The sequence below is a fragment of the Ambystoma mexicanum genome, chromosome 4q (genome assembly GCF_040938575.1).
Source record: "Ambystoma mexicanum isolate Mex_15411 chromosome 4q, UKY_AmexF1_1, whole genome shotgun sequence".
Lineage (NCBI taxonomy): Eukaryota > Metazoa > Chordata > Amphibia > Caudata > Ambystomatidae > Ambystoma > Ambystoma mexicanum.
Genome location: NC_090928.1, coordinates 1,314,090,860 through 1,314,117,269, shown reverse-complemented (window position 1 = coordinate 1,314,117,269; position 26,410 = coordinate 1,314,090,860). Strand labels below are relative to the sequence as shown.

Here is a 26,410-nt window from a genome sequence, read left to right as displayed (position 1 = left end):
GACTCTATAAAGGTCCGCCCTGACCATAGAACGCTGCTTCTGAATTTTGACTTTTTGGAGCTCATCTTGTTGTTACCTCTTGCCTTGAACCATGACCTTGTTTTGTCTTACGGATTGATATTGGACACCCTTGGCCTTGTCCTTTGATGCCTGGTTATCCTTGACCTCGGAACGAATGACCATTCCTCTTGTCTTACGCTAAGTTTGCCTTGTCACCTCGGAACCCCCTTTTGCACGTACTGATACACTCGACCATTCATCTGTTTTGTCCACAGTCCTTTTGCAAGCACAAACTCTCTTCTTCATCCACAAAGGAACTCTTCCACTTTCGGGAAATCGTCTCACGGAACTTGTTACACGGAAAGCTCACTTTGGGAACTTGTCACAAGGAACACATTTACTTTGGAACCTTATCACAGACTTCCATTCCTCTACAGGCGTCCGCGTGCCGGCGGGTACAGGTGTAGGTTGGATTGTCCTTATCTTTGGAACCACGCTCCTCTGACGGACTACCTATCTCTTCTGGTTTTTCCACTTCCACTGCTGGAACACTTCACGGACAAGCACCAAGACTGGTTTCCTGGATATCTCTGGCCCTCAGTTTGACTTGCTATCATTCCCCAGAAGTATCCCTTTACGTGAGTACTTTGGTTTGCTTGATTATTGTTTTTCTCTTGTTTGTGTCGTGAACAAGACTCCTGACACTGTGTTCTCTGTCTAGGCAGCTGTGTTCCGACTCACCATAATCTTCCGGGCAATTCCCCTTCTCCCCATCACAAACCATAGCTTGATGTGCTGGCTCCAAGAATCTCTGTTACCCCCACCCCATTCTCCCCATCACCAACCATAGCTTGATATGCTGGCCCCAAGAATCTGTTACCCCCCCGCACCCTTCTCTCCATCACAAACCATAGCTTGATATGCTGGCCCCAAGAATCTCTGTTACCCCGCCCCCTTCTCCCCATCACAAACCATAGCTTGATATGCTGGCCCCAAGAATCTTTGTTACCCCCCGCCCCCTTCTCCCCATCACAAACCATAGCTTTATTTGCTGGCCCCAGGAATCTCTGTTACCCCGCCCCCTTCTCCCCATCACAAATCATAGCTTGATACGCTGGCACCAGGAATCTCTGTTACCCCTGCCCCCTTCTCCCCATCACAAACCTTAGCTTGATATGCTGGCCCCAAGAATCTCTGTTACCCCCTTCTCCCCATCACAAACCATAGCTTGATATGCTGGCCCCAAGAATCTCTGTTACCCCCGCCCCATTCTCCCCATCACCAACCATAGCTTGATATGCTGGCCCCAAAAATCACTGTTACCCCTGCCCCCTTCTCCCCATCACAAACCATAGCTTGATATGCTGGCCCCAAGAATCTGTTACCCCCGCCCCCTTCTCCCCATCACAAACCATAGCTTGATATGCTGGCCCCAGGAATCTCTGTTACCCCCGCCCCATACTCCCCATCACCAACCATAGCTTGATATGCTGCCCCCCAGAATCTCTTTTACCCCGCCCCCTTCTCCCCATCACAGACCATAGCTTGATATGCTGGCCCCAAGAATCTCTGTTACCCCCGCCCCCTTCTCCCCATCACAAACCATAGCTTGATATGCTGGCCCCAGGAATCTCTGTTACCCCCGCCCCATACTCCCCATCACCAACCATAGCTTGATATGCTGCCCCCCAGAATCTCTTTTACCCCGCCCCATTCTCCCCATCACCAACTATAGCTTGATATGCTGGCCCCAAGAATCTGTTACCCCCCGCACCCTTCTCCCCATCACAAACCATAGCTTGATATGCTGGCCCCAAGAATCTCTGTTACCCCGCCCCCTTCTCCCCATCACAAACCATAGCTTGATATACTGGCCCCAAGAATCTCTGTTACCCCCCGCCCCCTTCTCCCCATCTCCCCTTACCAGTACCGGTACACCCTTACCGCCTACCGTGTAATGAGGCCCATAGTGTGCTACCTACCTACCTACACTATGGGACTCATTACGAGTTGGGCACAAAGGGATACCGGGCACCGTTAAGGACATTGGTGCCGGTAATCCCTTTGTGCCCTACTACGAGTTCCCTTATCGGATCCCTTCCTTAACGTCTGGTTTTACCAGGCGTTAAGGACGGGACCCGCTAAGGGAAATCAGAGCCAATAACGGTACCGTTATTAGCGCCTTCCCATTGAGCCCTATGGGGGCCCAAATGGGAATGGGGAATGGCTTTTTCAATGGGGACTTACCGATCCCGCAAAGGTCGGAATAGCCGGTAAGTCCCCATTGAACCAGGGCGGAGTCGGTACCGGTATGGGAGGTAGTCATGTCACAAATAGCGCCATGATTCCCTCCATACTCGGAATGAGACCCAATGTGTGCTACCTATGCTATACAGATGAATATGAATAGTACAAATATTGATTTTATGATTTAATCACTCTTGACTTATTAACAAGATATGTAAATACTTGAGAATGTTATATTCTTCCTTTCAATGGGGAATGCCTAAAGCTATACACGAGGGTATGCAGATGCAAAATATATAAATAAAAGCATTACATTAGAAAGCTGTGAAACTTTGTTTTAACCGTGCATTTGTATTTGAAAGGTTGATTTTTCAACTGAAACAAATAAAGTGATTTATACTTGATAAGTCTCTTGCCTTCGAGGGTCTGACGTCTTTAAATAACAAAACAAAGGGTCATTCAACAAAATGAAAGTTTGTTTCCTGGTTTCACTTAAGGCAAGGATTCTTCACCCCTGCGTCCCCCTCTTCTGGGTGCTGACCCTTGTTCCTCATGGTGTTGGGTGATAGCTTTTCACCCCCTAGATCTCCCTCTTCCGGGCTTGTATCCTAAAATAGTTCTTATTGATATCAAGGCCTTCGTTGCTTGTGGTTTCCTGGTCCAGAGGGACTGATAGGTTTTACCAAGAAAAAAACAACAAACATAACGTTCTGTTCTACGAATTTCTTGAGTGATTGATCACCCCTGGGTCCCTCTCTTGCAGGTGCAGACCCCCCTTTGCTTTCAGCCTCCCTCCACCGGGTTCACTATGGCTTTTCCTTCGCTCACAAATCTTAATGTCTTTTAACAGCTCCAGGGGACATCCCTCGGTTCACCCTTGTCAACACACTGTTTCTTGGGATTTTAGACTTAGCCCCCTTCTCGTCAGCATCCCTCTTCCGGGTTCACTCTTGCCAACCTCACATTCCCATTCATTTTCAATGTTTATGGGATTCACTTCCTTTGCTTTCTCATGTGGCAGGATTCACTTCTTTTGCTTTCTTTATAGTTCCTAGATCAAAGGCTTTCGACTGTACAGGGATTTTGCTTGACCTCCTGTATGACCACTTTGACCTATCCTGGTGGCTCTGCTATGGCCTTCTGGTATCTGTAGTTTTACACAGATGGGGATCAACCAGAGTTTCTCTGAGCAGCATCCAAGTGGTGTTGGTCCCTTTCTGCAGCTGGTTTCCCCTTTATAATTTTACAGTTCTTTGAACTTCTCTCACTTTGCCACTTTGTGACTTTCATCACCACAGCCTGGTTCTTATCGGTTCTCCTTTCGACTCACCGGCTGTGATGAAATGCTTGGCTTTCCTTTTAGCTGGAGTCAAGGCTGGTACCACGGTAGCAGGAGTCTCCCTCTTTCTGGCTTATCAGCGTTGATACGCTGCGTGTACCATTGACATCTGCTGCAATACACTTGGGCTATTATCCTCGGTCTTGCGATTCCTTCTGTGGAGGTTTTGCAGGGTTCTGTTGAAAAGGGCTAGGTCTTGTCTCTCCTCGTCAGCCTCTCGATGTTTGCCGCCTTTCTCCTCCTCCTTGAACTGCCGGGTCTGGCTAGCTGGTTCGTCGTGCGGTCTGCCTTGCTTGTACTGTGCTCTTTTCTTCTACCTTTTATCCCACTCGGGAAGGGAAAGGGCAGATAGGTGTGTGTGATTCTGATCAATTGCCTGACTTCGCCTGACTCTTGTACTGGAACATGTCAGGCTCTGGTCTTAGTCCGTTATCTGGTGTTTTGTGTGTAAGTGTTTGTGTTGGAAGGTGGGGCGGGGGGCAGTGGTTTTGAATATCCTACATGGTAGGATGGGAAAGAGGTATTGAAGAAAGGGGGGATACCACATCTCACCCATTGTGTCCCACGCCCCGAAGACCTCCCATCCATGTGATCCTCCACCCGCAGGAACTGGATCCAATAACGGTGGCCATGTCCTGGCCACATGGTTGACAGATCCCCGGCTTTTAGCCATGGAGACACCTGCAGGTTTCACACAGTAATTATAGACTGTATCTCTGCCCGCCCCTTCACCTTGATCCCCACTATTTTGTGGAGTGCCTTTTGTACCTCCTTGAGGAGTCCTTTTTCACCACAAAATAGAAGAATGCGATTGATCGATGCCATGATTCATCTGTTTCTGCCCTCCACATCTCTCGAGCATCTAAATTGTATTGGGTGGGGTCCTCATCACCACTCTTTGTCTACTCCATTATCACTGGGGGTCTGGTGTGTCACTTTGGCCCTAATATCATTAAAACGTGCCTTATCATGACTATAATCCCCAGACGCACTCCAGGGTACCTCACCTCGATCCCCTAATATGGCAACAAATGCACTTGTTAAATCTCCCACTGCCAAATGTATCCCTGCCGTATGCTTCTCAAATGTGTAAATCCTTTTCCCCGTTCCCGCTGTGAGGGAAGGGAGTACTCTTATTAAATTATTCTTGTCCATGTGCGCCCATATACCCATAGGTGTGTAGCCTCTTCCTCTTCTACCTTGTCCGCTGTATCCCATTCCTCATCTCCTGGTCCACCTCCCAACTCATCCTCTGCACGCACCGTCCCGTAATCCAAAACCTCCTGTCCACTGTCTTCCCTGCCCCTTGTCCACTTTCTCCATATGTTTGTCCCTAATAGCTCTACTATCAATCCTAAACTGTATGTCTCCTGCCTCCCATTCATCCACCCCACTGAGCACCGTCTGCCCAGCCCTTCTATTCATTCTCAACTGGGCCAACTCCTCCTGTGTCCTCCTCAACGCATCCTCTAATTCTCTTTGTGGTTTTATCGATCTAGACCCCCCTTCTCTTGCTCACGAGCGGCTCACGAGCGCCTGCAGATGGTATAAGGATTCAGGAGGTTCTTATACTGTGCATGTGTGGAGGGAGGGGGTGCCGCTGTGGCAGGCAGAGGGACATAGGACCTCATTACAACTCTGCTGGAGTTGATTTTTTTCCGGCGCCTGGCTTGCTGGTAGCAGTGGGGGGTTTTAACCCTGCCAGTCCAGTAAGTCAGGCACTGGTATTTGTTAATTCCCATTGAGTCCATTAGGACTCAATGGTATTGGGGAGCACGGAAACACCGGCACTATTAATACCGGTGCCAGTGTTTCCGTGAAAGTCTGCAGGCGGGTGCGGTTCCGTTCGCTAAGTCAGACGTGGAGAGCATCTGGCCCGCAAACATGTACTTTGCCGGTCCGGTAATAACGGTGCCGGTAATCCTACCGGCACCGTTATTACCGGACCGGCAGGGTCGTAATCAGCCGCAAAGACTGGATTTGTGTATCCTGATGCTGCCCGTGTGGGATAGAATCCTAGCTTGGTCTGTTGTGCTGGTGGTGACTGTGCTGTTCGGACCATCACTGGTGGGGCAGAGTTTTAAGGAGTGGATGGGGCATGGGTGTGGTCTGGGTAAGAGCACACAATGATAATGGTGGACTGTTGAAAATGGCATTACTGCCCAAACCTCGAGCCTAAGATCTCAGGACCCCACCAACCACATTAAACTAGCGAACAAGTCTTAATAGGCGAACTTGGCAACACTGCACAAGCCTCAAACCTAAGATCACTCTCAGGGCACCGCCGGCTGATTGGGCTAGTGAGCGAGTCTCAATAGGTGAGCCTCACATCATTGCCCAAGCCTCAAGCCTAAGATCACTCTCAGGGCACCACCGGCTGATTGAGCTAGTGAGTGAGTCTCAATAGGTGAGCCTTGCATCATTGCCCAAGCCTTGAGTATAGGTTTTACATAATCGAGGGACCAAACAAGCGTCTGATTGGAGAAAAACTGCTGAGCTAGTGTCAGACGCCTGCGTTTATCGTTTGCATATGGATATGGGAAGCTTTAATCTACTAGTTCAGTCATTTCTGAAGAAATAAAATGATAGAACGTATCTGCACGGCCCCGATTCTTAAAATATCCACCTATGTTTTTCACCCACTCTGTTTTTTTTGTTATGCTTGTGGATGCTACAATCTTTCGAATAAATATGTCACACTCTTCCTGCTGCAAATCACCTCTATCTCATTACATGTTATCGCTAAGGCACCACTACTCTGCCACCTATCAGGGTGCCTGTCCCCAACAGATGGCATCCTAGTATTCAAAGTGTTGTTAGTTACTATGTGAGTAATTAACTCATGCACATCACTGCTACTGAGAACCAGTCTGCATGTTACAAGTGATGCCCGAGATTGTGAACGTGTTGAGACTAATAATGTGCTTCTCTCTTTATTTCAATAGGTGATTGACAGCCCAAAACATGCAACAACAGTGATTGCTAAATTCTCTGGACTAATGAACTGCAATGTTTCAAACCAGCATTTCAGACTAATGATAACAACAGTGCTTGATAATGACGGCAACATTGCTTGATAATGAAAAAGGTGTTTGTCACCAGAAATGATCTCTAGACGAGAGAGCTCACCTGTGCTCTGAATTTGATAAAAGGTTCAGTTTAAGGGTCCTCTTATTAAGCACCTGACAAAATAAACTGGCGAGAAACCTTACACATGCACAGAATGTGGAGAACGTTGCCATTCAAAGAACATATGTATTTCTCACATGAGGACATGGGTGAAAATCCTTATCAGTGCACTGCATTTGAGAATTTCCGCTTGTATGATACACTTATCTGCCAACAGCAAGTACACACAGGCCAGAAACCTCATGTGTGCATTGAATGTGGGAAAGGGTTTGCTCAGAAGGGAGAGCTTACTCGCCACCAGAGAACACATACAGGTGGGAGACCTCATGTGTGCACTGAATGTGGGAAAGGGTTTTCTCAGAAGGGTGAACTTACTATCCACCAGAGAACTCATACAGGTGAGAAACCACATGTGTGCACTGAATGTGGGAAAGGGTTTGCTCAGAAGGGAGTTCTTACTCGCCACCAAAGAACACATACAGGTGAGAGATCTCATGAGTGCAATGAATGTGGGAAAGGATTTGTTTGGAAGGTGCAGCTTATAGGCCACCTGAGAACACATACAGGTGAGAGACCTCATGAGTGCACTGAATGTGGAAAAGGGTTTGTTCAGAAGGGTCAACTTATTGTGCACCAGAGAACACATACAGGTGAAAAACCTCATGTGTGCTGTGAATGTGGGAAAGGGTTTGCTCAGAAGGCACAACTTATTGTACACCAGAGAGCACATACAGGTGAGAAACCTCATGTGTGCACTGAATGTGGGAAAGGGTTTGCTCAGAAGGGACAACTTGTTGTACACCAGAGTGCACATACAGGTGAGAAACCTCATGTGTGCTGTGAATGTGGAAAAGGGTTTTCTCAGAAGGGAGATCTTACTATCCACCAGAGAACACATACAGGTGAGAAACATCATGTGTGCACTGAATGTGGGAAAGGATTTACTCAGAAGAGAGGTCTTATTAATCACCAGAGAACACATACAGGTGAGAAACCTTATGAGTGCACTGAGTGTGGGAAAGGGTTTGCTCAGAAGGGAGATCTTACTATCCACAAGAGAATACATACAGGTGAGAAATGGCATGTGTGCACTGAATGTGGGAAAGGATTTTCTCAGAAGAGAGGTCTTATTAACCACCAGAGAACTCATACAGGTGAGAAACCTCATGTGTGCACTCAATGTGGGAAAGGATTTGCTCAGAAGAGAGGTCTTACTCGCCACCAGAGAACACATACAGGGCCGAAACCTCATGTGTGCACAGAATGTGGAAAAAGCTTCATTCTGAGCAGTAACCTTATTAGGCACCAGTGTGAACATAAACTTGAGTATCCATTTCAGTGCACTTCATATGGGGAGGATTTCAGTACACAGGATGGTCTTATCCACCAGGAGACAGGACATATAGCTTGAGAAATCTCCTCTGCAATTGAAGCTTCAGAGGGGAGGAGGTGCTTCTTCAATGGGACAGAGTTTGGCTAGTGACTAAAACTGTGAGGAACCTGCCTGCACAGCTGCTCCCAGTTTCCTTTGGAACACATCTAGTGACTGATTATGGTCGGTTAAATCTCTGCTGTTTGAAATGCATCCCTTCTGGTATATTCCAAAATCTTCTGTTTTAAATACCCATCCTATGGAACACTGTACCTGAATTAATGGGCACCAACATTTTGAAACAGCTTAAAGACTCAGTGATTGAATCAATGACTATAGGCCCTCATTGGATATATGGGGTGAACCGTCCTATGATCTGTAGAGAAACTGTAAAGAACAAAGACATGTATTATTTTACATGAATTTCTATGTGCGGAGAAGCGTGAATTACAAGAGGTATCATTTGTTTTTACTTCATTTACAAAATGCATCTACTAGGAATGAGAATAAAATTTGTGTACCGCTATAAAGTAATTTTACTTTCAACCTCAAACTATAGGGATTAAAACATTCAAAATTTAAATTATCTGAAGCCCTCCTTAATACACTGGGAGAAAGCTGGATTCTCGCATGGGTAATAAGACTTAAGCTTGGCACAACGCATGTGAAAAGGCAATGTTCGTCGAGGGGAAAACATGGAGAATGGAATCCATTAAACTGGAATTTCCAATATTACTCCAGAGTCTGTTTCCATTAAATGAATGCCACAACTGCAACACCCTCCTCGCTGAACTCTGCTGTGTTCCACTTTTACAACTTGTTCTACAGCACTACAGTCTGTTCCGGATCCCCTCTAGTGTATTACACTATTGACTATATCTAGTGGAACACTCTTCTCCTCCGGATACCCTCTAGTGCATTACACTATTGCATATCTCTAGTGGAACACTCCTCTCCTCAAGATCCCCTCTGGTGTATTACACTATTGCCTATCTCTAGTGGAACACTCCTCTCCTCAAGATCCCCTCTGGTGTATTACACTACTGCCTATCTCTAGTGGAACTCTCTTCTCCTCCGGATATCCTCTAGTGTATTACACTATTGCCTATCTCTAGTGGAACACTCTTCTCCTCAGGATCCCCTCTAGTGTATTACACTATTGCCTATCTCTACTGGAACACTTTTCTCCTCAGGATCCCCTCTAGTGTATTACACTATTGCCTATCTCTAGTGGAACTCTCTTCTCCTTGGGATCCCCTCTAGTGTATTACACTATTGCCTATCTCTACTGGAACACTCTTCTTCTTGGGATCCCCTCTAGTGTATTACACTATTGCCTATCTCTAGTGGAACACTCTTCTCCTCAGGATCCCCTCTAGTGTATTACACTATTGCCTATCTCTACTGGAACACTCTTCTCCTCAGGATCCCCTCTAGTGTATTACACTATTGCCTATCTCTAGTGGAACACTTGTCTCCGCAGGATCCCCTCTAGTGTATTACACTATTGCCTATCTCTAGTGGATCACTTTTCTCCTCAGGACCCCCTCTAGTGTATTACACTATTGCCTATCTCTAGTGGAACACTCTTCCCCTCAGGATCCCCTCTAGTGTATTACACTATTGCCTATCTCTAGTGGAACACTTTTCTCCTCAGGATCCCCTCTAGTGTATTACACTATTGCCTATCTCTAGTGGAACTCTCTTCTCCTTGGGATCCCCTCTAGTGTATTACACTATTGCCTATCTCTACTGGAACACTCTTCTTCTTGGGATCCCCTCTAGTGTATTACACTATTGCCTATCTCTAGTGGAACACTCTACTCCTCAGGATCCCCTCTAGTGTATTACACTATTGCCTATCTGTACTGGAACACTCTTCTCCTTGGGATCCCCTCTAGTGTATTACACTATTGCCTATCTCTAGTGGAACACTTTTCTCCTCAGGGCCCCCTCTAGTGAATTACACTATTGCCTATCTCTACTGGAACACTTTTCTCCTCGGGAACCCCTCTAGTGTATTACACTATTGCCTATCTTTTAGTGGAACACTCTTCTCCTCAGGATCCCCTCTAGTGCATTACACTATTGCCTATCTCTAGTGGAACACTCTTCTCCTATGGATCCCCTCTAGTGCATTACACTATTGCCTATGATCTAGTGGAACACTCTTCTCCTCAGGATCCCCTCTAGTGCATTACACTATTGCCTATCTCTAGTGGAACACTCTTCTCCTCAGGATCCCCTCTAGTGCATTACACTATTGCCTATCTCTAGTGGAACACTCTTATCCTCAGGATCCCCTCTAGTGTATTATACTATTGCCTTTCTCTAGTGGAACTCTCTTTTCCCCAGGACCCCCTCTAGTGCATTACACTATTGCCTATCTCTAGTGGAACACTCTTCTCCTCAGGATCCCCTCTAGTGCATTACACTTTTGCCTATCTCTAGTGGAACACTCTTCTCCTCAGGATCCCCTCTAGTGTACTATACTATTGCCTTTCTCTAGTGGAACTCTCTTTTCCCCAGGACCCCCTCTAGTGTATTACCCTATTTCCTACCTCTACTGGAACACTTTTCTCCTCGGGAACCCATCTAGTGTATTACACTATTGCCTATCTCTAGTGGAACACTCTTCCCCTCAGGATCCCCTCTAGTGTATTACACTATTGCCTATCTCTAGTGGAACACTCTTCTCCTCAGGATCCCCTCTAGTGTATTACACTATTGCCTATCTCTAGTGGAACACTCTTCTCCTCCGGACCCCCTCTAGTGTATTACACTATTGCCTATCTCTAGTGGAGCACTCTTCCCCTCAGGATCCCCTGTAGTTTATTACACTATTGCCTATCTCTAGTGGAACACTCTTCCCCTCAGGACCCCCTCTAGTGTATTACACTATTGCGTATCTCTAGTGGAACACTCTTCTCCTCCGGACCCCCTCTAGTGTATTACACTATTGCCTTTCTCTAGTGGAACACTCTTCCCCTCGGGATCCCCTCTAGTGTATTACACTATTGCCTATCTCTAGGGGAACACTCTTCTCCTCAAGATCACCTCTAGTGCATTACACTATTGCCTATCTCTACTGGAACACTCTTCCTCTCGGGATCCCCTCTAGTGCATTACACTATTGCCTTTCTCTAGTGGAACTCTCTTTTCCCCAGGACCCCCTCTAGTGTATTACCCTATTTCCTACCTCTACTGGAACACTTTTCTCCTCGGGAACCCCTCTAGTGTATTACACTATTTCCTATCTCTAGTGGAACACTCTTCCCCTCAGGATCCCCTCTAGTGTTTTACACTATTGCCTATCTCTAGTGGAACACTCTTCCCCTCAGGATCCCCTCTAGTGTATTACACTATTGCCTATCTCTAGTGGAACACTCTTCTCCTCAGGACCCCCTCTAGTGCATTACACTGTTAACTTTCTCTAGTGGAACTCTCTTTTCCCCAGGACCCCCTCTAGTGTATTACCCTATTTCCTACCTCTACTGGAACACTTTTCTCCTCAGGAACCCCTCTAGTGTATTACACTATTGCCTATCTCTAGTGGAACACTCTTCCCCTAAGGATCCCCTCTAGTGTATTACACTATTGCCTATCTCTAGTGGAACACTCTTCTCCTCAGGATCCCCTCTAGTGTATTACACTATTGCCTATCTCTAGTGGAACACTCTTCTCCTATGGATCCCCTCTAGTGCATTACACTATTGCCTATCTCTAGTGGAACACTCTTCTCCTCAGGATCCCCTCTAGTGTATTACACTATTGCCGATCTCTAGTGGAACACCCTTCCCCTCAGGATCCCCTCTAGTGTATTACGCTATTGCCTATCTCTAGTGGAACACTCTTCTCCTCGGGATCCCCTCTAGTGTATTACACTATTGCCTATCTCTAGTGGAGCACTCTTCCCCTCAGGATCCCCTCTAGTGTATTACACAATTGCCTATCTCTAGCGGAACATTCTTCTCCTCAGATCCCCCTATGGTGCATTACACTATTGCCTATCTCTAGTGGAACACTCTTCTCCTCAGGACCCCCTCTAGTGTATTGCACTATTGCCTTTCTCTAGTGGAACACTCTTCTCCTCAGAATCCTCTCTAGCGTATTACACTATTGCCTATCTCTAGTGGAACACTCTTCTCCTCAGGACCCCCTCTAGCGCATTACACTATTGCCTATCTCTAGTGGAACACTCTTCTTGCCTATCTCTAGTGGAACACTCTTCTCCTCAGGATCCCCTCTAGCGCATTACACTATTGCCTATCTCTAGTGGAACAGTCTTCTCCTCAGGACCCCCTATAGTGTATTACACTATTGCCTTTCTCTAGTGGAACACTCTTCTCCTCAGGACCTCCTCTGGTGTATTACACTATTGCGTATCTCTAGTGGAACACTCGTCTCCTCCGGACCCCCTCTGGTGTATTACACTATTGCCTATCTCTAGTGGAACACTCTTCTCCTCAGGACCCCCTCTGGTGCATTACACTATTGCCTATCTCTAGTGGTATACTCTTCTCCTTAGGACCCCCTCTGGTGCATTACACTATTGCCTATCTCTAGTGGAACACTCTTCTCCTCCGGACCCCCTCTGGTGCATTACACTATTGCCTATCCCTAGTGGAACACTCTTCTCCTCGGGATCCCCTCTAGTTCATTACACTATTGCTATCTCTAGAGGAGCACTCTTCTCCTCCGGATCCCCTCTAGTGCATTACACTATTACCTATCTCTAGTGGAGCACTCTTCTCCTCCGGATCCCCTCTAGTGCATTACACTATTGCCTATCTCTAGTGGAGCACTCTTCTCCTCCGGATCCCCTCTAGTGCATTACACTATTGGCCATCTCTAGTGGAACACTCTTCTCCTCGGGATCCCCTCTAGTGCATTACACTATTGCCTATCTCTAGAGGAACACTCTTCTCCTCGGGATCCCCTCTAGTGCATTACACTGTTGCCTATCTCTAGAGGAACACTCTTCTCCTCGGGATCCCCTCTAGTGCATTACACTGTTGCCTATCTCTAGAGGAACACTTTTCTCCTCTTGATCCCCTCTAGTGCATTACACTATTGCCTTTCTATAGTGGAACACTCTTCCCCTCAGGACCCCCTCTAGTGTATTACACTATTGCCTATCACTAGTAGGACACTCTTCTCCTCAGGATCCCCTCTAGTGTATTGCACTATTTTCTATCTCTATTGGAGCTCTTAAGGTTAGCAGATAGTTCCCTGGCCTGGGGTTGGCATGTGGCGGTGCAATCACATACGTGAGGATGCATGTCCACTGTTAAAGCACTGTTATAAAAGAACTTGGTTTGGTGTGAAGGGCATGGACAGGATGTCAAGTGTTCCATTAAACTATATGTAAATGTATTACAAAAAGGTAACATTTTATGAATAGAGTAGAAAGGGCAAAAGGAATAGAAGTTTTCTCTGTGCAGTGAGGCAGTAAAACGTGTGGAAATTAAATGGTGCCTTTGGTCTAAAAGGAAAGTGTTGTGGGTGTAATGATGTCATAACCGTTCTCTCTGAATTCCAAGACGGAATAGTGGACAAAAATGTTTACCAAATGAATTTGGTCCTGAATAAGCTGAGATGCTGAATTTAAACCTTACCCAAGTGTGTTCATTAACTGACTGAAATGGTGATTAAAAGAACATTGAACTTCAGCTAATGTGTCATTGTGTTAACATTAAAAATAAATTGTTGGTACTTGTAATATCCTTTCATCCTTTCATCACGAGACTCTGCGCGAGCCTCTCGTGATGGAAGGATGGATAGAATATAAAGACGTATGTTTGGAATGCGAGTTTCAAACCCGCTTTATTTCAGTTGCTTTCCGTGGTCGGTGGGGCTGATTCACTTTCACTGAGCAATTAGTGTAAATAAATAACGTGTTAAATAATCACGTCATCCTGCGTGTATTTGACCACTTCAAGTGGCGACGAGGATCTTCAGGCCCCACCGCCCCCCCGTGTGTCCCAGGCTTTCATCTTACCTGATTCTGTTGACCATCTTCGACGCTCGTTTCGTCAGCTGAGATTTATGTGCGTGAGCAGGCCTTGCAGCTGTCCTAAAAGCTGTGGCCGCTCCGCTCCGCTTACAATCAACTCGACTTCCAGTGAAGCCGAGTCAGGGTCAATTAAGTGAGTGTTTTTCTTTCATCCTGCTTGTGTTTACTTTCAATGTATGCCGTCCGGACACGCCTGTTGGCCTGTGCTGTTAATTTTACCGTATTTCACAGAATACAGGTGCTTTCTGCCTGCTTCAAGCTTTCCCATCTACCGTAATTCCCAGTGTAGGGGCGCAAACACATGGGAAGTGAATGTACACATGAAATTGAACTGACAAGTGTTTAAACTGCAGAAAGTCATATGTTTGGCTCTGCATACCTTATTGTATTGGGACGCATAATCTACCACATTTGTATCGCAAGGAAAGGACGATAATTAACTATTTCAAGCCTCCCACCACTATTCTCAGCACATATGTGCAAGTACATGGAAAAAAAAAAAAACAGAGAATTAAGGTGATAAATATTTGTACTGCAGCAAGTCACTGCATTTGAATTTAAAAGAGACATTAAGAGGACTGCAATTTGCAAGTTGGTCAATCCTTTCCAATTTTGTGGCACATACCCATTTCGATCAGCATGTCTTTCAATAGTGTACCGCCGCCAATGTTCTTCCTCTCTGATGTTGGTGAGCCAGCTATTCCATGGAAAAGATGGATTAAATCATTTTAACATTACGCTGGCGTTGTGTGTGGTCAGAATTGCAGCGTGGAGAGGAGGAAGTCCCTTTTAATGCATTGTTTGGGCCCGGCAGGGCAGGAAAAGTTTGAAGATCTACCAGATCTGCTTTTTGATGAAGATAATGACCTAATTGAATATGAGCGGTCAGTGAAGAAGATGGGAAAACATTACGAAAAGAAATTGAGCACCATTTTGGAACGTTATAAGTTTGGGAAAAGAACTCAAGGAGAGGGTGGGAGCATAGAACAATACATCACTAACTTGAGGAAGCTAGCCAAAACATGCAATTTCAATACTCAATTGGACGAGAGATTGAGAGATCAATTTATGTTGGAGTGTAGGAGTAGCAAAGTAAGAGAAAGATTATAGGCTGAGGACGACCCCAACTTGGACACTGTCTTACGTGTGGCCAAAGAAGTGGAACACACTGAGAAATGTGTTAAAGAATTAGAAAGCAGGATACAAACTACTGATATTAAACATGAAATTTCCAAAGAGAAGTATGCGACACTTACCGCAAGTAAAGAGAATGAATCCATTGCTCAAATATCAGGAAATCCCAATAGGAGATACAAATCAGAAAGGAACGGGAGATTGCCTTGGAATGATGATAAAAGAAAAAAAACAAGCTCCAGAGTTAACAACAGTGACGCGAGAAAGAAAAGTCCGCACAGGCGAGGAGACGACCCTAGAAGGAAGAGTACAGGGAGATGTTTTAGATGTGATAGCATGGATCATTGGGCGGATAACCCGGAATGTTCTGCTTTGAAAATTATATGTGGGAAATGCAAAGGCAAGGGGCATTACGCCCGATGTTGCAGAATGCAGAACACTTCCACTAACTGGATAGGAAACGATGATAATAGTGATGAAGATGGAGAAGAATGCGTGTTTGTCGTAACTGACAAAGAAAATGAACAAGAAATAGAAAGTCCCAAGGCCGTAGTTTGTGTTGATGGAACTAACATGCACATGATGATTGATTCAGGTGCAAAATATACCTTGATACCATAGACCCTCTGGGACAGGAAGAAACATGAATACCTGCATGAACCAGACATAAAACCCAGGGCATATGGCGAAGTTAAAATAGATGTCATTGGATGGTTTTGGGGAGCACTCAAATTCAAGGAGAGTAAAGCCAATGGGAAAATATACATAACAAGAAAGGGGAGAACGCCTTTGTTAAGCTGGACTCACCAATGCAAACTCAAAGTGAAGTTAGATGCTGCATCGGATGAGTCTGTATATTCGGTTGAAAGCAACGCTGGAGGAATTCAAGAAAACAAAGAAATCACCAGAGAGGCTGATATGATGAAAGACATTTTCAGGAAAGAAATTGGATGTCTGCGTGGGTTTGTTCATGAGATCAAAATGAAGCCAGGACATGTTCCTGTTGCACAGAAGTTGCGCAACGTCCCGCTCTCAATGAGGGAAGAAGTAAGAAAGGAGATTAAATTATTAGAAGATCAGAAGATCATCAAGAGAATAGATGCCAGTGAATGGGTTTCACCATTAGTTGTATTAAGAAAAAAGTCCGGAAAATTGAGAATATGTGTAGACATGACAGAATTAAATAAGAGCGTGATCCCAGACAGACATCCACTCCCCAATATTCAAGAGATTGTATCCACTATTGGGCCCTCGAAGTATTTTTCTACTCTGGATCTTACGTCAGCGTACCGTCAAGTTAGACTTCATAAAGAATCTAAGAAAATGAGAGCCTTTATCACGCCAGATGGATTGTATCAATACAGAAGATTACCATTTGGGTTGGTGTCAGCTGCTTCAGTATTTCAGAGAATCATGCACAAACTATTTGAAGGCGATGAAGGGATTATTTGTTTTCAAGATGACATATTGGTACACGCCATCAACCAGAAGGTGCATAATGAAAGATTACAACATGTCTACAAGAAGTTATATGAAGCAGGTATGACCCTTAGTATAGACAAATGTAACATAAATCGCAGCGAAATCGAATATTTAAGACATACCATATCTGCTAGCGGCATAAAGCCAAAGAAGCAACTTGCTGATGCCATAATGAACATGCCGAGACCAGAGTCAAAGGAAGGCGTGCGGACGTTCATTGGAATGGAGGAGTACTATTCAAAATTTATAAAGGATTTCGCCATACATACTGTTCCGCTCCGTGAACTTTTAAAGAAGAAGTCATTTGAATGGAACAGGGAGTGCGAAGAAGAATTTGAAAATATCAAATCAGAATTAAACAGAGCACCATCATTGAAGAATTTCAAGAGTGGGAGGAAGACTATAATAACAACAGATGCAAGCAACCTAGGGTTAGGAGCTGTTGTCACACAAGAAGTCGAAGGAAAAGAAGTTCTTATTGCATTTGCATCTAGACTGTTAAAAGGTGCAGAAGGATCGTACGCTGCAATAGAAAAGGAAATATTGGCCATCAAGTGGGCAACAGAAAAGTTCAGGAATTTCATCTGGGGAGTGGAGGTGGAGATTCGCACTGACCACAAACCATTGATACATGTCATTATGAATAAAGGTTTGGACAATGTATCTAACAGGATCAAAAGATGGGTTGTACTTCTGCAAGAATACAACTGTACCGTACGATATGTACCAGGAGTGAAGAATCGTGCTGCTGATTGTCTGTCGCGGCTTACCAACAATTCTGAGGCAGATAATGAAAGTGAAAATAATCCAGAAGTTGTTTTGAACGTTGAAGCGCTATCCATATCCAAAAGTGAGTGGGAAGAAGCGGAGAGACAAGATGATAATATAAAACAGTTGAAGCAAATTATACAAAGCAATGGAAGTCTAAAGAAAGTTATGTTTGAAGAGTCCGGTCTCATCGAATACTGGAGAGTTGCAGATGAACTCAATATAGCAAGTGACAGAATTATGAGAGGAGATCGAATAATTCCGCCTACAAGTCTAAGACAAAGAATCATCGATCTGGGCCATGAAGGCCATCAAGGGATTGTGAAGACTAAGCCGAGAATACGTGATGATTTCTGGTGGCCAGGATGTGACCTGCAAATCGAGAGAACCATCAAGAATGTATCCTTTGTAATCAGAGTGACAGGGCGTGTGTGAGTGTGAAATACCCTATGGTAATAACGAACATTCCAGGAAAAGTATGGGATGAAGTAGGCATGGATATACTAGGGCCTATTCATTGTGATGGTAAGCAACAATTTTGCTTGGTGTTCATTGACCTTCTGACCAGATGGGTAGAAGTCTTAATCAAACCTCATATGAATGCTAAAATAGTGGTAGATTTTTTGTCAGAGATATGCACCAGGGAGGGTTTCCCAAGAAGCATATTAACAGATAATGGTGTCCAATTCAGGTCAAAAGAGATGGAAAGGTTCTGTACCAGTAATTCCATTGTACACAAAACTAGCGCAATATACCACCCACAAACCAATGGAGTGGTTGAGAGATTCAACAAAGTGCTCAAGGATGCCATTCGGTGGGCTTGGTCAAATGGGCTCAACTGGGAAGAAGCGGTAAAAAGGAAAATAATTGCTCACCGCTTTACTCCCCATAGTACAACTGGTCTATCACCTTTTGAGTTAAGTAGAGGACGCAGAGCAAACACCAAATTGACACCATCCTGGTTGGAGAGAGAGACTATAGTGAGAAAAGATTTTGGAGAGGCAGTAGAGAGTATCAGGAAAATCCAGCTGAGGAATAAGGCAGCTCATGATAGTCAAATGAGCGAAGGGAAAAGAAACAAGGTTCCCAGAGTGGGGGGTCTGGTGAGAATTAAATTACCCCCTGTGCTAAGAGATGGACCCTGCAAATGGTCCAAACCAGTGAGTGTGATTGAGGTTTTTAGACAGGCGGTGAGAGTGCAAGATGGTAGAGTCTGGAATATGGAGAGAGTATGTGTGATGGAGTCAAGTAAAGATGTGAGAACTGGTTAAATGGAACACAAGGAACAATCCAGTAGGGGTGGTAATGAAAGCATGGAGAGGAATGGTGAGCATGTGAGATCTATGTTGAATAGAAATGTGATATCGAAAATTTCCTTGCCAAAACCTAAACCAGATCCTTTGCATGTGTCAAGAACAGGAAGAGTAATCCGCAAACCAGACCACATGAAGGATTTTGTCTAATAATACCGAATATACAGAAGAAGGATACTAGACTGTGTTCCATAAACAGCAAGAGACTAAGGAGGGGAGATGTGTAATATCCTTTCATCCTTTCATCACGAGACTCTGCGCGAGCCTCTCGTGATGGAAGGATGGATAGAATATAAAGACGTATGTTTGGAATGCGGGTTTCAAACCCGCTTTATTTCAGTTGCTTTCCGTGGTCGGTGGGGCCGATTCACTTTCACTGAGCAATTAGTGTAAATAAATAACGTGTTAAATAATCACGTCATCCTGCGTGTATTTGACCACTTCAGTACTGTCTCCAGTTGTATGTTATATCAATGTATCTTTTCTAGCTTTACTTTTCTGTAAACTACTCCCTGGAACCAAGGCGATTTTTATTTGTTTAAAGTAGCGTGGTGGCCGGCTTGATTTCAGTTTTATGTTCAATTCTCCAATTTTGCAGATCCTGCAAAACATGAGGTTTTCAAAACCTGATCAAGGACTAATCCCAGTGGTGTGCATACTGTGACGAATCATGGGGTGACTTCACTTCTCCCCAGAGGGGGGAGACCTTCCCACTGAGGCCAGGGAGGTGAGTTTGCTACCCAATAGACCCCCTGGGGGTGGTAATATGTATGAGCACTGCATAGGGAGGGACTCCCCTCCTGGGACAAGGATGTTCACCTAGGGAAAGGCCTCCCACCAACCCTATCACATTACCCAATGGCCTCTGCCCCAACCACCGCAGCCACCTCCCGATCAACGTACCTCCTGCTTCAACTTTAATAAAGTATCCATCTTAGAAGTAGAAAAAGTCATCCTTGGCCTCAAACCTTCTAATTGCCACGGTGACCCGTGCCCAGCCCAAACTATAAAAGACGCTGCACGCAACCTCTCACCTTTCATCTTCAAACTCATAAATGCCTCCTTCTCCACTGGCACCATACCTAACAATTTGAAACAGTCTTGGGTTCTCCCATTACTTAAAAAACAAACCCTCGACCCGTCCATACCCACTAACTATCGCCCCATCACTACAGTCCCGTTCCTGCTTAGATTCTGGACAAGGTGGCTTACCTCCAAATCCAACAATTTCTGGAATGTAACCACCTTTTAGGAGTACGTCAGTCAGGCTTCAGACCACAACACGGAACTGAAACAGTGCTAATAGACCTCAAGGCACAGATTGACGCGCTGAGAGATGATGGTAAGGCAGCACTACTGCTACTACTTGATCTCTCAGCGGCGTTTGACCTAATAGAGCACAAGATCTTGTGCAACCACTTGGATTCTGCCACCCATTTCTTACAAGAAGTGATAGGATGGATCCAATCCTTCCTGGACAATAGAACAATGCGCGTCTTCTCACCCATAGCAGCTGCCGACCCAATACCGATCACCTGTGGTGTGCCACAGGGATCCTGCATGTCCCCCACGCTGTACAACATTTTCACAAAGCCCCTTTTTGATTATCTAGACGGCCTAGGTATCACCTACACAAACTAAGCTGATGATACTCAGATCCTCATCCCGTTGACTGGCGACTTCAACAAGGATTTGGCCTTTGTGAATAGAGTGTACCTCATCATCCAGGCATGGATGGCCTCTCGCGGTCTATGCCTGAATGATGACGAGACAGAACTCCTCATCCTGGGCACCTCTGCGAATCATAACAAATTAGGCCATAATTACTCCAACTTCATAATAGATGATAATAACAACATAGTAGCCAAGGAAATCAAACCCCTTGGCTTCTACTTAGATTCTACGCTAAGCTTTAAAAAGCAAATGAACTCCATGTCCTCATCAACAGCTTACACTTGCAAACTAATCAGAGCAGCTAAGCCCTTCCTTTCCTCTAACAACTGCACTACTTTGGCAAGAACCCTTGTTTTGTCCAAACTGGATTACTCTAATGCCCTATACTTAGGGAGTAATAAATACATCACCAATAAGATGCAGATTATGCAAAACAACGCCCTAAGTGCAGCCCTAAGCATCCCCAAGAAAGCCCATATTTCTGACCACAGAAGATCTAATAACTGGCTGTCCACGAATGATAAAATCTTACTCAAAACAGTGTCCCTCACACACAAATACCTTCACCAAGCTGCCCCAAAATATCTCATAGACAGCTTTACGAGACAACTCTCCAACCGACCTACTAGAACTACTAATGCCAACCTTCTAATAGTGCCCAGGTTTAAACGCACGAAGACTGGTGGAAGTAGGATCCCGGTTAAAGCTACCCAATACTGGAACCCCCTCCCTGAGCCCCTGAGGGCTGACTTACCTTACCCACGCTTTAGATCTTACGTCATCCGCTGGATCAAGGAAAATGTCATCTAACCTCTCAATATATATACCCTGGAACTCTCCTTCATCTTGGACATACTCTATATACTGTCTACTGTTTTCTGTGTTTTTTATTCTGTAACTGACCAGTTTCTGGCCTATCCGGTACAAACTGCCCTTATTATTACTGACTGTATATAATGTATGATACTGCACAGCAATGTAACCCAAGCTGAACAACCCTCTTGATGCCTATTGTGCCATGATACCCCCGGGTCTGGCGCGCCTTACAAATATTAAAACAAACAAACCAACAAGTTGGACCGTGTAGTGCGTGAACTGTGCCAGACTGCCAGTCCTACATCCCTGCGGAGCAGCACAGGAGAGGATACGGCTATACCAGAAGATATGTGACCCCAGGAATAACCGGACCCACGTTTCCTTCAAGCTTAAGGGAACGGGAGCCTTGGGCAAAGCTGGCTGGGGTGCAGGGAAGATAAAAGACGTCTTGCATTGGGAGTCATCTCCCTTGGTGCAGTAGTAGCCCAAATATCACCAGAGAAGAAGAGTGCATCGGGAGCAATCTCTGTCGGTGCAATGGTCACAGTAAGAGAACCAGTGCAACAGAGTGCATCGGGCGTCATCTCCCTCGTAGTGAAGTAAAGGAAAACTCCCTCAAATCAGAGTGCCTTGTGTGTTATCTCACTCATCACCGTAACGCTATTAAAGAAAGCTACAATGCGACACATCTGGGAATAGTTTCCCTCATCAGAGTACCGTATGGAGGCCAAATAAGGTCATACACGTATATGCGACGTGCAAGGAGGTAAAGAGACTTATGCAGAGTTTCTGCTGAAGAGCATAAAGAACATTTGTGGAGAACCTTGTGCAGAAGGACCAGGAGAAGGGAGCCATTCCCTGGTCCCATGAGAGACTTTAGTGTTAAAACCAGGAGAAAGGGGCCATTCTTGAGGAGACCCATCTCCGGTTCCGGAAGCACCTCAAAACCTTCCTCTTCGCTTCTGCTTTCTCTTCTCTCCCGTGCTGAATTCCTGGCTGAACTGTACTGGCTACCTGGCCACCCTCTGATCTCGGGTCCAATTCCCCTCCCCTGCCAGTTACACACCTGCACTGCCCCCCTGTTTTCTGTATCCCTACAGTCCCCCACCAGCATTTGCCACCTGATGTCTCCACTTACCCTTGCACTTAACACCAGCTGGCCCTATTACTCATATTGTTATCTATTCTATTTTTCCCATGTACTGCACTGTCCCCACCTCATCCCACTCCGCACTTTTCCTTTTCACCTTTCCTCTGCACTTGCGTGATCTGAATGCACTTGGCCTAGTAGGATTGTTGTCTCTCTCTTCCCTCAGTTCTCCCCTGCCTTGCCACATTGCGCCTTGAAACACTTGTGTATAGGCGCGTTATAAATGCCTTATCATATCATATCATTCCCCTGGCCCCTTGAGAGGCTTTAGTGTTATAACCAGGAGAAGGGAGCCACTCCCCTGTCCCCTTCAGAGACTTTAGTGTCAAAACCAAAGGAAGGGAGCCATTCCCCTGTCCCCTTCAGAGACTTTAGTGTAAAAACCAGAGGAAGGGAGCCATTCCGCTGGCCCCTTGAGAGACTTTAGTGTTAAAACAGGACAAGGGAGTCATTTTCCGGGTGAAGGAAACACACATTTTACTTTAGTTAAACACCTTGGCCATGATTCATGGATTATTTGTGCCGAAAAAAATGGGATTTGTGCGCCATTCTGCCTGCAAATCCCTGTTTAACAAATGGGGATTTGCAGGCAGAATGGCGCACAAATCCTGTTTTTTTCGGCGCAAATAATCCATGAATCAGGGCACTTATGTTTTCTAGTTTTAGGGTAAGTTTTGAAGGTTATTTGACAGAGGGTGGGAAGATCAGTGCTTTGACGGACAATCTGACAGACCCGTACATTTTATTAGGTTGATGAAACCCCTCTAGAAATAGTGTCAGGAATAGGGTGTGGGGCAAGCCCAGGAGACAGTATAGGAGAAATTGAGGTAAAGACTACTTTTCCCAGCATGCTTAGGAGCGAATTGTAGTCACTGGAGTTTGCGCCGTGAGACAGCTGGAGCCCATCAGGGGAGTATTTAGCCATTGACCGCCCATGCACAGATGCTGATAATTGATGTTGGGCAGCACGGGCGGTTATGACGGCGTGTAGGGGGCTCTGGACGAACTGATGGCGATCTGGGTGAGCAGGCAATCACAGCGGTGAGAGAGAGTTGTCAGCCCGAGTCTGTTGATCCTTGCAGGCTACGGAAGTGACTCTTGGAGGTAACGCGGGTCACTCGTCAGCTTTCCCCGGCCGCGGCGGTGAACCTTCCATACTGCTGCTTTGATCTCCAGACTATGCGCAGCAGTGGCTCCGGCTACGGCGCTCCAACAGCGGCATTTCCTAATGTCCGGGTGTACTCTCGAGTTACCCGTACCCTAAAATAAGTACATTCAAGCATTTACGTTAATGCCTTGATCATGGTGTTGAAGTGCTAAATTCTGAGTGATTTTCATGAGCTACTGGTGTTGGGTCAGCAGGTTGTTGGTAACTTTGTTTATACCCGGAGTATGAGGCAATACTCGCAGTAAAGAGAGGAATCTTTACTAATTGGAAGGGGCCAAGTCTTCGGGCATTCAACTACAGACAAGTCATGATCTATGTTTTCGCGTATGTTTGCTCACGTTCAATGTCAGTCCACAGGGCCATGTGTCATGTTGAATTCATGTAGGGAAGATTCCCTTGTGTGTGCCATACAGTTTATGTTGCTTCATGTTTGCTAGGTGTTATACACGTTATACACACACGTACATGGTCATGGGTATGGTATAGTATAATTAAGAACCCTAGGTGCTACATAGTATATTCAGGAGTTGAATAGGATAGGCAGTATCAAGCAGGGAGTGCAGGATTATGATGTTTCAGTATTAAGTGCTGTGTTAAGAAATGCATGTTTTCTCTTCCCTACCTTCCATTTGTCATTCCACATCCTTTCCCTAACTCCGTCTTCCCCCCATTGGCTGCCACGTGGTTATCTGTGTATTTACATTCAGATGCCCGTGCCAACCATGGTGGGAGGGTTGATCTATTCGGCTTCTGTGGTTCGGGAGAGGGGTTGAGACCCTTTCATCCCTCATTTGACTTGACAGAATTATCAGCCCCCGATTTAGGGGTATTTGAACCACCCAAGCCAAATGGAGTCGAATCCTCCTTCTTTAGCAGAAGTGCTAAAGACATTGCAAGATATTCAAGCAGAGTTAGTGCATGCCAGACAGAAGTCTAATAATATTAAGGCTCAAGTACAAGGGTTAGTGGCTCAGGGTACTCCCTTGGGGGGGGTGGGGGCCCATCCACAGGGGCTACCACAGGAAGAGCCTCTACAGTTATTGTACAGGCACCCAGCAGTTTTTCATTAGCGTCACCCGAAAGATTTGCGGGAGATCCTAGGAAGAATATGACATTTTTGACGCAATGTAGGTTACATTTTCTGTGTAAACCCTCTGCATTTGAAACCATCCAAGCTAGGACAGCATTTGCGATTTCCTACTTAACGGGGGATGTGGCGGCGTGGGCCATGCCATTAGTACAAAAGGATGACCCATTGCTATACGATTGGGATATGTTTTTGACAGAATTCGGCCAATTATTTGATCGAAGAGAAGTTTCATTAACCCAGGACAAGGAACTGTTAGCATTAAAGCAAGGGACACGTGATGTAGTATCCTAGGTTACGCAGTTCAATTGGTTGGTCATAGAGATGGATTGGCCAGAGAATAAATAGACGGTATTGTTTTATCAGGGACCCAGGGAGGAAAAGGTAGTGATGTAGAGCCCATGCAAATAGGTGGTGTAAGAGTGCCTTTGTCAGCGGTGGAGAAGGAGCAGCGCAAGGTTAATAACTTATGTTTGTACTGTGGTCAACCAGGACATTATATACGAACATGCCCTAATACGCCAAAAAAGGTTGTGAGAAGTGAAGGGAGCAAGATGGAGGCGGGAAAAGGATTGGGCCGGCCTTAGGGGGAACTCATGTGTCAGGCCCCAGTCTGAGTAGGTTCCCAAGCTGGGCAGCTAATTCGCTGGATAACAAGAATTCTCATTTGTATCTGTTGGTAACGTTATTATTTGCATGCACAAAACAAATGGTGTCAGCCATGCTGGATTCAGGTGCTATTGGACATTTTATTGACATTGGTTTGGCCTGAAAATTGGGATTACCGTGAAGAAACAAGACACATGTGGAAGGAGTGCAGTCAGTGGATGGTTCTCCCTTTATTTCTGGTTCCATTTATCAGCAAACCCAACCAATTCAGATGAGATGTGAATCAGACAAATGGGACCCTGATCAGTCTATGAGTACTTTCTAGATGATTATATGGCCATATATGTCCATACAATTCGAGGGTAAGAAATGTCTTACCTGTGTAGGGCACTCTTTTAATGTTGCTGCCTGTTCTATGGTGAGCAGATCGTGTGCTCAATTCAATCAGTTGCAGAATGGAATCTGTGAACAAATGAAATCAATGGACAATGCTGATGTTATGTTGCATTGTGCTTTAAATGTCTACCCATGTATTGGCCGTGAACTATACTGTGGCCAACCAGAAAAACCCAAAACCACAACAAATCAAAATAGCAGGGGAAGGGGTTTTCACCTGTCTTCACTGGTAAGATCGTGGACAGTGGAAGGATCGAATCTTCTGTCCTTGTGGCTATGCTCCTATTAATAAAAAACACACATAGGGTCCCTTAGGTGCTTGTCTTTTTGGCCTCTCACAGAGCAATTCTGTATGTAAAGCCATTGGCCTGTCACTCTATATTGCTATTGCATGCCATTTTTGAAAACTGCCTTCCACTTTGTTCGAATATATATATATATATATATATATATGCCACGGCTCCCGCTGATGGCGCTTGCACTTATGGCGCTTCCCTGTCTTGGCATTCGCTCTTGTCTAGTTAGCTAGCCTCTACTCTTAATGTATAGGCCTCTTCCCCAAAATTGTGCTTGGCTCACCTTAATTCCTTTGAGAACGCCGTGTATCGTCTATCGGTTCGTGTAAGGTGCCATCTTGGAAAGCTCGTTGTTTATGAACCGACGTTCCAATCACGTGATTGGTTGGCTCCGTATAATTCAACTGTGAATAT

The 26,410-nt window shown here is 45.3% G+C and overlaps 1 protein-coding gene across 1 annotated transcript in view; it reads left to right on the top strand.

Moving 5' to 3' along the window:
* The window catches only part of LOC138467405 (zinc finger protein 585A-like), a 155,111-nt gene extending 141,352 nt beyond the window's left edge, over positions 1-13,759 (top strand). The window contains exons 4-5 of the mRNA XM_069607354.1: positions 6,532-6,649; positions 6,766-13,759. Of these exons, the coding sequence (XP_069463455.1) occupies positions 6,532-6,649; positions 6,766-8,126 (1,479 nt within the window). The 3' untranslated portion in view covers positions 8,127-13,759. The remainder of the gene's footprint in view (positions 1-6,531; positions 6,650-6,765) is intronic.
* Positions 13,760-26,410: the final 12,651 nt, after the last annotated feature.